General features: G+C 48.9%; 1 protein-coding gene across 1 annotated transcript in view; it reads left to right on the forward strand.

Moving 5' to 3' along the window:
• The window catches only part of SYT13 (synaptotagmin 13), a 35881-nt gene that overhangs the window by 13928 nt on the left and 8108 nt on the right, over positions 1–13845 (forward strand). Inside the window, exons 2-4 of the mRNA XM_010964634.3 lie at positions 8066–8291; positions 11461–11595; positions 13125–13426. Coding sequence (XP_010962936.2) covers positions 8066–8291; positions 11461–11595; positions 13125–13426 — 663 coding nt within the window. The remainder of the gene's footprint in view (positions 1–8065; positions 8292–11460; positions 11596–13124; positions 13427–13845) is intronic.

A 13845-nucleotide genomic window follows, 5' to 3' on the forward strand; every position in this document is an offset into this window, starting at 1 on the left:
TGGCATAATTACAATCTTGGAAATCATTACCTTCATTTATGGTTTTGTCAGTTATCCAAATATCATAAAATCAAAGAATCCTACAACTATTCTGAAACAGGATCTGAATTCAGTGTCAAGGAAACTGGCGCATAAATAGCCTTTTCAGCCTTTAATACCCAAATGACTGTCTTATATTAAAAACATAGCTCCCACAAATCAGAAACTGAGGAAAAAAATCTAAAGTATTCGAATGGACACTGTTGCTTAAGACCATCGAGACCAACACTAAGTAAGCATGCGTGTTCCCATCTCATCAAAGTTAATGATAATGCAAGGCTGAGATCCTCCTCCTACAAATGGGCTCAGTTTAAAGAAAGACTTTTAAGTCCCTAGTAAACCAATACAGTGGAGAGGGTAGTAGAATTTTAAAAGTTAAAGCCTGGCTGAGGGACTTGGCTCAGGGACAAAACCCACTGCCAACAGCCACGCTCTGGTGGCTGGAGATGGGAGGATAAGGATGGATAGTTGGGGAGAGAAGACTGTGTTTGAGCCCCAGTTTGCTGACCAGGGGAGTTTTCTGTGACCTTTCAAAATATTCTAGCCTTGAAACAATGCTTCTGACGAGTGCTGATGAGGTCATAACATAGTCTTGACCGTGTCTTGGCACACGTCACAAGTGAAACACATTTTCTGCACAATGAATGTCAAACTCAGTTCAGAACTGAGAGCGATAAGAAAGCTGATGCCCAAACACCCAGGCAGGTCATTCCAACAGCTGGATACCTGGGTGGGGAGGGGCATGGGGTCATCAGTCTAATGACATGGCACCTGCCAGCAAATCAGAAGCAATGATCTAGACGTTTTCATTTTTACCTATTTATCCAGAGACATAGTCCCCAGAGAACCATGTCACAGAGTGTCATTTGGCAACTACTGGCTTGATCCAAGTGCTTGGTCGTGGTCCAAGCCTAGGGCTGTCATACATTAGCTGTGGGATCCTGGACAAGTTTCAATCTCTCTGAGTCTCAATTTCCTCCTCTGTAGAGTAAAGAATTAGGTTATTTTTATTTATTGATATAAGGGTATAGAAAAGGGAAAATAGTAGCCACTTTTCCGTAGGGTTTTGTGAGAATTAAATACAATAAAGTCTGTTGAGCTTTGCAGAAAATCTAGTACAGAGGAAGTGGGCAGGACGTGGCGGCCATATCACCCTTTCAGGCACGGTGATGCGACCGATGGAGCTGCTGCAGGCACCACCTACGAGAATCTCTAGGCAAGAGCATGCCGTTGTGTGGTTTCCAGCCCTGTGGAATTACTATTTTTAAAATCTGTTTTTGAATTCTGGGTCATCCAGAAGTGCTGGGATAATGGCAACACCCATTGTCCCTCCTCTTCTCATGAGACTTTAAGTGTTAGTGGTACCTGCTGTTCTCTGAACATACTGCAGGCTTTCATGCTGCTGCCTTGGCCCAGAAAGCCCTTCTCCACTTCTCCACCTGTCTCCACTTCTCCATCGCTGTCTGGGTTTTGGGGTGGAAGGCATCAACCAAAAGTCTGAGTCTCTCAGTCTTTATGAAATTCTCCTCCCCACTCCCCCATACTCCACCTTGTACCCTCCCCAGGCAAAGTTTGATGTACTCCTGTTTACTCTGTCTCGTATTTTGCTGGTCCCCATCATGGCGGTTATTAGTATACCAATCCCCCCACCGCCTACTCCTCCCCATACACGCAGTGTCTGCTATGGTCTCCATCACGTAAAAGGTTCTCAATGTCAAACAATGATTGATGGAATCAATGTGTAGATGGCTGGGGCAGGAGGGTGGAGGTGGGACATCCTCCCCCCAGCCCCTGCAGGCTTCTCCTTAGATCTATCCAAGACTTTAGAAAGATAACAGACCACTGCATCTTTGGTTCCTTGGTCTCTCCCAGGTAGGGAAGCTCATGGCCAAGCTGTAAAGCCTGCAAGCTCCACAATCACGTGCCCGGGTTCGAATCCCAGCTCTGTGTCTAGTTAACTATGTGACTTCAGACTAAGTCCTCTGTGCCTTAGTGTCCTCCTCTGTTATGGAGGATAACAATAAAGCCTCCCTCGTGAAGCACTGAGGTTTAAATAGAGCCTCATGAGTAAATTGCTTACACTTGTACCTGAAACATGATTAATGAGAGATGATTTTCCCTTCTCCAAATTTTTAGCTCAGGAAGCCTTTCCTGACCCTCAAATTCTTAGCGGACACAACATTTCCTCCTACTCCCCCCCCCCCCCATTACCATGTGTCCCTGTCTTGATAGGACTTATTTCTGAGATTGCTTTTTTGCTTCTACTGGTTTCTTGCTCCCTACCCCACTGGAAATGCCCACTCCACGAGAAAAATGGACAGTGTTGTTCCTGCAGCTGACAAGCATCTAGAGATTCTATAATCGTTGAACAAATGATTGAAAGAATGACTACCAGTGGAGAAAGGGTTTGCACCGCGACTGGCTGTTATTCTTGGTTGTGGCTCATTCTTGCTTATTTGGGGCAATGCACTTATCTGGCTGGCAAGTGGCCTAACCCCCCAGGCTAACCCACCGATCAACCTCCTAGTTTGTTGCGTTAGATACCAGGTAGTGGGCAGGGAGTGTGCTGGGTCACCCACAAACTGGCCTTTTCAGAATTTAAAATAACCAGGGAGGGGAAAGAGACTAGCAGGAGGCGAGTCTCAAGGGAAGGGGGTCTGAGAAGGGATTGGGGGCACAACCCTTAATAATCAGAAGAGAAGAGGTTGGAAGGGATAACGAAAGATGTGTGGTTCTGGGTTACCATGGAAACACTGCGTGGAGCCTGGACAGGAAGACAAGCTGCTTCTTCAAAGTGAATTTCAACTTTGCAGCTTGAAATATGCCCTCCCCCTGGGACCTGACCCTGTGGAAACACCCATAAGCAGCCAAGAAGTAGAGATTCTGGTACCAGCAGCTCCCCAGGAACTGGAGATCTACCAGAATTAGAACTGTTGGTGGGGAGCCAAGAGGACATGACTGAGAGGAAGAGCGTGTCTGTGATCAGCTCATCACACAAGAGGACGTTTCTCCATCTACCCTGCCTGGAGTTCTGGGACCTCCCCCAAACCAGGGCCTTCCCATGTGAGCCCCAGGGACCACTGCATCACAGTCACCCTGGGGAGCTTCTTAGACAGGCAGATTCCCTAGGATCCACCAGAGCCTCGTCTCCAACCAAGCTGTCTTGTTTGAGAGCTTGAACTCTGACCACCCGGCCACATTTCAAACTCTGTACGCATGTCACTATGCATAATTACCAGTATTAAAGCCCAGAGTGACCGAAGCTGGCAGGTCCCCAGCACCTGACCCAGCTCCCATCTGAGGGAGACTCCGCTGTGCTGAGCTGCAGACTCCAGCTGCAGTGGCCTGTGTTTGGCCTCATCTGAGCACTCTGTATCCAACTTTCTCCTCTCTGCCCTCTCATTTTCTAAAGTTCAAGTATAAAGGGCAAAGCCATCTGTTTCCATTTCCAGCTGGGTCTGGTTCCCCTACCCCTGGATGCTGTGATGCGTTCAGATGGATGCCTCAGCGTGAAACCCCAAATTAATAAACAGTCTTTAGGTGAACAAATTAATTATGTCACAAAGGGGTGACCTAACATCTCTAGTTAGGTTAGATGTTTGTTTACAGATCATTAACTGCATAATTAATTTCCCTTTTTTCAACATAAGCCCCATAGGAAAGGACTGCATCTGCCTTCTTCACTTCTGGGTTCCTAACTCTCAGCGTTGGACCTGGCCTGTTGTAGGGATCAATAAATATTTATTCATTAAATGAAAGTTCGCTACCCCTCCCCCCCACCATCTGTCTTAGCTGGGATTACGGGAAAGCTGTCTGCCAGAGAGCGCTGGGCTCTTCATCAGGAAGTGCCCTCCACCTATGCAGGATGGAGAGGGGGAGGGAGGGCGCACACAGAGAGGGTTACTGAGCCAACTACCAGTTGGTGACAAAGGAGACTACTGGATCTCAAGGTGTCATCTTCTGTAAAGCCACTGAACACCGCCGGGAGGTGCAGTGAGGAGGAAGGGAGGGTAATTCAGTGTCTGGCTTCCAGCACACCGTGGTCAAGTTCTCTCCATGGGGTTTTAACTCTTGACAGTTTGATTTGCCCGTGGGTGGACCCGGAGTGTCTCCGGGTGTCTCACACCTCAGCAGTCACTGAGAAGCCCTGGGCAGGTGGCAAGAGGGGTGTGGCGTGGGTGTGACATGAGGCATTTGGGGCTGTGCCCACGCGAAGCTGATCAGAGTCCATATAGAGCTGGCCCTGGTGGAGAGGAGCAAGTGGCCCACGGTCCCAGAGACAGGTGAGACAAGGACAACCCAAGGAGACATATCAGAACAGGCTGATGCACCAGTGAGGATGTTTCTCCCATCTCTGCCCCTGCAACGCTGTGCACGGCTGGGCATTCCCTAACTGTTGAATGCCTGCTTCCGCTGGACAACTTCCATGATTCATCCTGCGTCTCTCTTCCCAGACCCTCTTCCCTGGGTTCAAGGAGCATTGAAAAAGAGGAATCCTGCCCCTCCTACATCCGCTGTGTAAGGCTTGAGCTTGGGTCCTCCTGTGGGATCTGCTCCCCTGAACGCCTCCTTCCTCCCAAGCATTCCTACGCTCCACCTATAATCCTTTCCCAGAATCCCTCCCTCAACTTCTAAACCTCTTTTCTGCTTCTTGGGCACTGAAGTTTAAGCTATTTAAGTGGAAACATTGATGCATTTGAAAGACATGGTGGAACCAGTGGTTTGAAATGCAGTAAATAAGACTGTACAAGGGAACGAGGTAGGTCATCAGCTGCTGCTTTTGCTCCTTGAAGAGGCCTGTGTTGCAGTCATCGGACTTGCCTCTCCACCGGGTCAAAGTCTAGAAATCATTCTCCACTAAAGGCAGCCACTGCCGCACAGGATGCTTTTGTTTGGATGCAGAGGGGTTCAGGGCAAGGTTCAGGGAGGATGTTTTTGCCTAGGCAGAATTTCTCTGCACCAGGGTCACGATCTCCTGTGATGCTCAGTAAAAATGCAGTGCATCCATTCGGAATGCTCTTGGCTGCAGGTCACAAAGCCCTCAATCCAAACAGTCTTCAATAATAAGAAAGACGTTGTTCCTGTAACCAGAAGTGCAGAGGTAAGACAGCTTTTAGGCTTGGTTGAGTCGGTGGATTAATGACACTGTCATCAGAGTCACAGCTTCCTTCTGTCTCTCCGCTCTGTGGTCCACCGTGTTGGCTCTGTCCTAGGACTGGCTCACCCTGCAGTCGTGAGACAAGACCACGTGTTTCCTGTCCAGCAGGGGACAAAATCTCTTCTAGTGCCATGGAAAGCAAGTCCTTTCATTTTGTCTGGGGTGGTTTCCCCAGGGCAGGTGCCAATCCCTGGGCCAGAAACAGTCTCCAAGTTGCCAAGAATGGGTAGAATCAGAACAAACAGAAGCCCCCTCCCCTTCCCCTGGGTTCTACTCCCCAAGGGGTGACTTGGAGAAAACCTGGTGACTTGGAGAGAAGGTGGTTGTGGGAGAAGATAGAGATTGACAGAGACCCAAGAAAAGCCCAGCCTGCTGCTCTGGGGTGCATCTCACACACTCGTTGGTGGCTCCCAAAGTTCTCAGCAGCACAAAGTGAGACCCAGTGGGCAGGGAGGAACGCGGACCCAGGCTGTGCAGAGACGGGAGGTGACACAGACTGAACCTCACTCAGCATTGAGCCCGATGATCATTTCTCCATTAAAAATGCAAAGTCAGCCAAACTGGATCAAACTGGGAGTTAATCAACATAGCTCTTTCGTAAAATGATCGAACTGAGATGAAACCAAATGTAAATGCAAAAGTCTCCCCCAAACCAGCCCACAGCCTTGGTTCTGGCCCCAACAAGTAACAGAACAGGATGACTCTGGGAAGAGGGTGTGGTCCAGCAGCCTGTGGGAAGCTGAGGGTTTTCATGCTGCTGAACAGGAGGGAGTCTCAGCTGCCAGAACCCTGGGATGCTACGAATGCCACTTAGAATCCAGCATCCAGAACAAACAGGGATTTTCTTTCTTTTTTTTTTTTTTTTTTTTTTTTTTTTTTTTTTTTGAGAAGCAGCTGCAGAGCAGTGGAAATGACACAGATTTGAAGTGAGAATGTCTGGAGGCTCGAGTGTATACAGCTCGTCAGTTGTATGACCTTGAAGCTCCTCCATCCTCCATTTCCTTATTGTGAAATAGTGTAATAAACATAACTCAGACTTAGATGAAATCTTGGAGGTGGACACCACTTTGTAGAGGACAAAAAGACATGGGAACATCAATCACTGCTCTGTGTGCCTCCACCTGGGGCCCAGCCCTCATCCTTACCCCTCCCTCTACTTTCCAGGCCTGCCCTCCTACAAGTTCTAGCTCATATCACATCCTGGCTCCTCCCAGGCCCCTCGGGGCTCCTCTGCTTGCCCCCTCCCCACCCCACCACATGTATTGTCTGCTCTCCCCATCTGTTATTTACAAAAACTGTCTGCTGCCTGCTTTTGTACTGCGGTCCCTAATTGCCCAATATACTATTATTCACTCTTCTGTTTGTGGCTGTCTCCCCAGATCACCTGTACCTGCTAATAGAGAGCTGTGTCTCTCACATCTTTGTAGCTCAGTGGTAGGAGTAAAACAAGCCTTGACATCATCTGTTGCTTGCAGTGACCTCTCAGAGAGGTGAAGTGACCTGCCAAAAGTTATTCAGCTCGGGTGGCTGGGTCAGTACTAGAATTCTGGGCCCTTCGATTTCCAAGGACGCTCTCCATGGGGTGGAGGTACAAAAGGGGACCTGGCTTTGCAAATCATCCAACTCCTCCCGGGGGCGACTAGTGGAAGTGCATAACAATGGTCAGCATTGCTGAGAGGTGGTCCCTGCCTGGCAAAGACCTGAAGGCAGAAAAAAGATTAGGGGCCACTGGGGCAGTGGGCTCTGGGGCCAGGCTGGTCTAGGCTTGATACGGCCACTGCCCCTACTTTCTGATTCCAGGCAACCTCAGCTCCCCTCAGGAATGGTTGGGGACAGAGTCTCAACCAGGGCAGGATGTCCAGGAGTTGACCTTCCTCCAGGTGGACCAAGCCCTGCCCCAGGGCACACAGCTGAGCAAGCGGTGCACCAGCTGTATCTCAGCCCCCACTTGCTCCTCATCCAGGCATCTTTGTGCAGTGCACAAACCACACAACTGAATCTGGCAGCCCTAGCCGCAAGTGTGTATTGCATGATCCCTATGAGCAGACACTGTGCCTGGGACACAGCAGGAGCAAGACAAGACATAACCCCTTTGCTTTGTAGCTCACACACTTGTGCAAGAGAGGGACCACAAAGAGGCCAGGCGCTGATGGAAACAACATAAGGTGTGAGCAATGCTGTAAAGCAAAGCGCGGGATGTGGTGATAGGGAGGGACAGGCTTGAAGGAGGGGCTTAATTTAGAGCAGGTGGAGATGGGGTGGGTGGTTTGGGAGGAGGGATTGGGGGCCAGAAGCCAGATTCAGGAGAGTTCAGCCTGTTTGAGAAGCAGGGAGCTCAGTGGCTGGCGAGGGGTTTGGGGTGATGTCAGAAAAGTGAGCAGGGCCAGGCTGGGCAAGCGTTTATAGTCACTGCAAGGAGTTTGGACTTTGTTCTGAGCATGATGGGACCACTGACATTTCTGAGGTATGGGGTGGAGAAGCGGAGGGGGAGAAGAAATGAGAGCAGGACGAGGAGAAGAGAGAACAAAGAGGCATGCACAGATGATGTAGCAGAGGGAAGACTGCCCGCCATTGGCCCAGGTAACACCTGTGGTCACAGTTGCAGGGCGCACGGGGGATGGATGGACAGGGAGTTGAATGAACAGGGCTGACATCGCAGCAGGCCCTGGGATGACTCACGATGTCGTGGATTCTGCTGAGCTTGGGGAAGACATTTTACCTTCCCAGTTTGTACTCCTCAGAGTAGAAAGAACCCACTGTCCTTCCTCTGCCTCCCATGAGAGGTCGCGTCGTCTAGTCTTCCTGCTATGGGGGGAAAACAGGCAGGAGGTCCTCTCGTGGACTAATCAGAGTGACTTGTGTTTGCAGTTCAATGTCAAAAAGTCCACAGAGCCCGTCCAGCCCCGAGCCCTCCTCAAGTTCCCAGACATCTATGGACCCAGGCCGGCTGTGACAGCCCCGGAAGTCATCAACTATGCCGACTACACGCTGAGGACCACAGCGGAGCCCGATGCACCTGCTAGCCCCCAGGCTCCGAATGACAGCCGCCTCAAGAGGCAGGTCACAGAGGAGCTGTTCGTCCTTCCTCAGAATGGTAGGGCTCTCCTGCCCCTCACTCTTCTGTGGGCGGTACTCATCGGGGTCTGAAAGCTTCTCTGTAGACGCTGGGCGTGGCCAGCCCCAGCGTCCATGGCATTTGACACTGGGCAAGCAGTGGGCACAGAACCTTGGAATTACGGTCCTTTATTCTGGCTGCGTGTTGCCACATTGCTTCTCCCGAGGCCTCCAGCTCTCCCCTGGGAAAGAGAGAATCCCTTTCAAGTGGTGTGTGCAACTATGGAGAGGGAATAAAGAGTCATGGTTAAGCTATGGGCTTCAGAATCATGGGTTTAATTCTCTCCCCTTTTATATACCCATTGTGAGACCTTGATCATGTCGCTAGTCTTTCTGGGCTTCCATTTCCTTGTGCATAAAATGGGATCCACTATCACCTGCCCAGTAGAGCTATGGTCAAGTGTAAATAACATAATGCATATGAAGTGTTTAACTCAGGGCCTGAAACAAGGATGTCATCAGGACATCTCCTTAATTATTATTGTTTCTATTCTCCTTCTCAGCATCAGCATCCAGAGTGGAATGCCTTTAGGTGTCCAGTGCTGTGCTGGGCACTGGGGCAGCTATGGAAGCAGAGACAGTTCCTAACCCAAAGGAGTGTGCAGGCTTTTCTCAGGAGACAAAAAAATACAGCCAGGACAATGGATTGTCCTGTGGTTTGGGGTTTTGTTTTGTGTGGCTGGAGAGGGAGATGGTGGAAGCAGAAGCAGCAGAACAGGCTCTGACACTGACCCCACTTCTAAGGCATCTTCCTGGCCTGGGTCTGGTACCCACACTGGTCAACGAACAGGTGCCTCCCGCCTGGCACAGCCCAGAACCACCGTGATTACGCTGGCATTTCTTCAAGAACAAATTCAGATAGTGCCTTTGGCAGGAACAAATCCTGGTTGACTTTTAGCCTCCAGGTTTGCCAGCCCAGTTTTTTAAATTGAAGTATAGTTGATTTGCAATGTTGTGTTAATTTCTGGTATGTAGCATAGTGATTCATATATATATAATTTTTCATATTCTTTTCATTATAGGCCATTAGGTATTGAATATAGTTCCTTGTGCTATACAGTAGGGCCTTGTTGTCTATCCATTTTATATATAGTAGTTAGTATCTGCAACTCCCCAACTCCTAATTTATCCCTCCCCACCCTGTTTCCCCTCTGGTAACCATAAGTTTATTTTCTATGTCTATGAGTCTGTCTCTATTTTGTAAATAAGTTCATTTGTGTTCTTTTTTTAGATTCCACATGTAAGTGATATCATGTGATATTTTTCTTTCTCTTTCTGGCTTACTTCACATAGTATGACGATCTCCAGGTCCATCCATGTTGCTGCAAATGGCATTATTTTATTCATTTTTATGGCTGAGTAGTATTCCACTGTGTGTGTGTGTGTGTGTGTGTGTGTGTGTGTGTGTGTGTGTGTATCACAACTTCTTTATCCAGTCATCTGTTGATGGACATTTAGATTGCTTCCTTGTCTTGCCAGTCCACATCTTAAATTAATATAGACCCATTGAGGATGCAAGAGCTTAAGCTTGGAGGGTGGGGAACAATTTGCATGAGGACCCTTGGGAGTGGTCCTCATAACTATAAGCATAATCATAACCACAATTGTAACTACAGAAGAGCTCCTCTTTCTTGAGAGCCCCAGATTTCTCAGAACTAGAATGAAGCCAGGATCGAACACCCTCCACCAAGGGGAGCAGCAGAGCACTTCAGAACCTGGAACTTTGAAGAACTCAGAACACAATAGTTTGTTTCCTCTTTTCAGTTCCTTATTCCTTTTGCCCTGACCCCCACCCCCCAAGAAGGCAACAATCAAGTTCTGATTCCACTGGGATCTAACAAGAGCTGACTGGCTCAGCAAATACTGACCAGAACCAAGAGAATGCAGAGGAGGAGTACACCAGATCGGTCAGACACTGTCCCCATGATGTGTTGAACTCGGTCCATTTGGACCAGCAACGATCCTCATCAATCCCTTGTAGAGCTCGAAGTCTCAGTTCTTGAAGCTGAATCCCCTACTGCGTCTCTGAGTGGTGCCGCCTTTGGTCTGGTCCAGGTTTGTTTCTGTTTTCAAAGCCTGGGACAGTCTGAGAGCTCTGGGCACCAGGCAAGCCCCCTCTGGCGCTCGCCTGCTGTACTGGTCCATGTGGTGTCCTTGGAAGCCACCCAGGTCCTGGGTGCAAGTTTGTCTCACTTTATACATTTCGGTTCACATCCTGGTCAATCTGTTCCCTGCTTAGATGCACCAGGGAGATTTTTCACTACTTTCAGGAACCCCAAAATGAACCATTTTGGGAATTAAATACTCCTTTTATATTTCTGCCCTTTAAATTCGTTCTGAAAATCAAAAAATTTTTAAATTCCAATTTGCTTCGAGTGGAGTCTGCTGCATTGCTTGATCCTTTCATTCTTGTATTATGTTTGAATATTGAGGATCTTCCAGATGTTTGGCTTCTGTCCAAGTAAGGGAACCAATGAGCAACATTTGTAGTTTCGGGGACTTCTGAATTAAAGATAAAGTCATTCATTCATTCAGCAAGTATTTATTGCACATCCACTAAGGTCGAATCCACTGTCTCTAACCTCGCCTTCTAGCATCTTCTCCTGACTCATTCTCTGACATTTATTTCTAGCCATGAACTCCTGGGGAGCAGGGATTGGACTCTGGGAAAGGTAGATCTGGAGACATTCTGAGAAATGATTTGCCTGAAACAGGGTGACCAGAACCACAAGGCTGTGACAGTTTCCCCTACTGACAGCTCACCAGAGGCCAGGTCCTGGGCTAAGTACTTTTCTGACTTTATTTCACTTCATGCTTACAGTAACTCCAGGGAGAAGGAACTATTCCCATCCCCATTATAAAGATGAGGAAACTGAGGTTCAAAGAAGTCAAGTAACTTGTCCAGTGTCACATAACTATTATGTAACAGCTCATGTCTGACATCAAAGCCCATGTCTCGCCCACTGGGCTGTGATGGTCCCTTGAAAGGTAATGTCCAGAACCACAGGTGTTGCCTTGGTGCAGCCACTATGATTTTGTACCCAGATAAGAAGTTTTGGGTTAGGTATAGGTGGCAGAGATGGAAAAAATGTGATTCAAAAAACAGGACCCCAGCATGGATGGAGGTCATGGCTTTACCTTCGCAACAGGTGTGGTGGAAGATGTCTGTGTCATGGAAACCTGGAACCCAGAGAAGGTTGCCAGCTGGAACCAAGCCCCCAAACTTCACTATTGTCTTGACTACGACCGACAGAAGGCTGAACTGTTTGTGACTCGCCTGGAAGGTATGCTTTTAGCTGATGCTCATGAACTTCTGCATATCTGTCTCCTGGGTGGAGCTGTGCAGACAGGACAGGAGCATCTGTGGCTGGAGGGAGCACTGGCTGCTAGATTTGCACTCTGTAACAAACAAGACCCTGAAGCGTGTGATGCTCAGACACACAGGGTTTTTCCTCTTTCTCATATAACAGTTCAAAGTGGAGATTCCTGGTTGGCAGACATCTTTCCTCCAAATAGTGATTCAGGGACTAGGCTCCTTCCATTTGTAGCTCCATAGTCCCCTCAGGACTCCTTGTGATCTGTATCTAGCAGGTGGAAGGATGGGGAGAACAGGGAGAGGGCACAACTGCTGCTTACAAACAGTAACCTACACTTGGCATCTGTCACTCCTGTTCCCTTCCCATTGGCTGGAACTCAGTCACATGACCACTGACTGCAAAGGAGTCTGGAAAGTATGGCTTAGCAGTTGCCTAGAAAAAAGAGGGACTGGGTCTTGGTGAACAGCTAGTCATCTCTGCCATAGGTGCTTTTGATATTGAACAGGTCTTTGTGTTGGATACAGAAAGTGTTCTGAATGGTCAGCAAAGCTTCCGTATTCCTAGAACCCGGTAGTCTTGCCTATAGAGCCAAGATGTCCCCAGTCTCCCTACCCTGACAATTCACTTTACCATCAGCAAGCAAAGCTAAGACTTTGCAAAGGAATTGGGGTCAAGAATGAGCTCCTTTATGGCTCCTAAGTGCTGGAAGCTGAAGGACAGGATAAATTGGCCTTTTGTATTTAATTTTTTTTTGAGGAAGAATTTTTTTCTTTTTGCTTTCTTTAAAGGTTTTTATTTTGATTTTTTTGGCATTTTCATATACTTTATGACATGTGATCTTCACAACAGTCTCATTTTATAGATTAGGAAGCTGAAGTCTAATACCACCAGGTGACCTGTCTAAGATCACTCCAACTAATTGGTGCCAAAGTCAGGACTAAGCCCAGTTCCCTTAAAGCTTGGTGGAAGGCTCTTTCTATTAGGGCACACGGCCTGGGGTCTGTATCTTCTCTTCCTGGGTAACGACAGCTACCACTTCACAAACTGTCATTGAGGAACCAGTCATAAAAGCACCACAGGTGCAAATTTCCACACTGGGAAGCATTAAAAACACCAAAGTTCAGAATGTAAAACAACAGTCATGAGATAGCGGCCAACTGATTCAAAAGTGATTGTGTGGGAAATATTTAAAACGGAGAACAAATGAATTGTGGTATCAGTAGCAACACTAATAAAAAGCAGCAGCAGTTTGTGGGCCCTGGCGCCTTGGGGAAGCCTCAGAGTCATGGGGAGGATCTCCTATTTCTAAATGTCTTATTGGAAGGCATTCCACAAAGCCAGGGTGCTCAGCCCCGGGGTCTTCCCAACACCCAGGGTCGTGACCGTTAAGCAGAATTCTGCAGCTCTAAACAGGGCTGTGCTTCTCCCGCCCCCTCCCCGCCCCCGCCCCATCCGTGAGAAGCCCCATGTCTGTGCTGCTTTCTCCTTGGCTGCAGCTGTGATCAGTGACCACGATGGGGGCTGTGACTGCTATGTCCAGGGCAGTGTGGCCAACAGGATGGGCTCCGTGGAGGCCCAGACGGCCCTGAAGAAGCGGCAGCTGCGGACCACGTGGGAGGAAGGTCTGGTGCTCCCTCTGGTGGAGGAGGAGCTCCCTGCCGCGACCCTGACCCTGACACTGCGGACCTGTGACCGCTTCTCCCGCCACAGTGTAGTCGGGGAGCTGCGCCTGGGCCTGGATGGGGTGTCCGTGCCTCTAGGGGCCGCCCAGTGGGGCGAGCTGAAGACTTCAGTTAAGGTAGGATCGCCTCTCACTGGGAAAGGTAAAACCCGTTCGTGGAGCGTGGAGTGGCAGGACCAGGCCAGCGCTCACAGACCAAGCTTCAGAGACCTTCCCAGTCAGGAGATGGGGGTCTGTGGAGGGAGGTGGAGTTTAAAAGTCAGGTGGAGTCTTGAATAGGATGGAGGACTGGAGCAGACCTATAACCCAGGATTTGGGATTCCCTGGTATCTAGTTTTGCTTCAAGCTTGCCATTCAAAGACACTTCCATCCCTGGCCTCGCAGGCGGAAAACACATTATGAGGATACTGGCTCTGGTGCTGACAATATTATCCCCATTTAAAAGCATCTGTATCCCTTGTGCACCTACTGTGTGCCAGGCACTGCCGGGGACAGACGAGCACCAGGCAGAGCCCCTCTCCTCATAGGAAGTACAG

Source organism: Camelus bactrianus, chromosome 10 (assembly GCF_048773025.1).
Source record: "Camelus bactrianus isolate YW-2024 breed Bactrian camel chromosome 10, ASM4877302v1, whole genome shotgun sequence".
NCBI lineage: Eukaryota > Metazoa > Chordata > Mammalia > Artiodactyla > Camelidae > Camelus > Camelus bactrianus.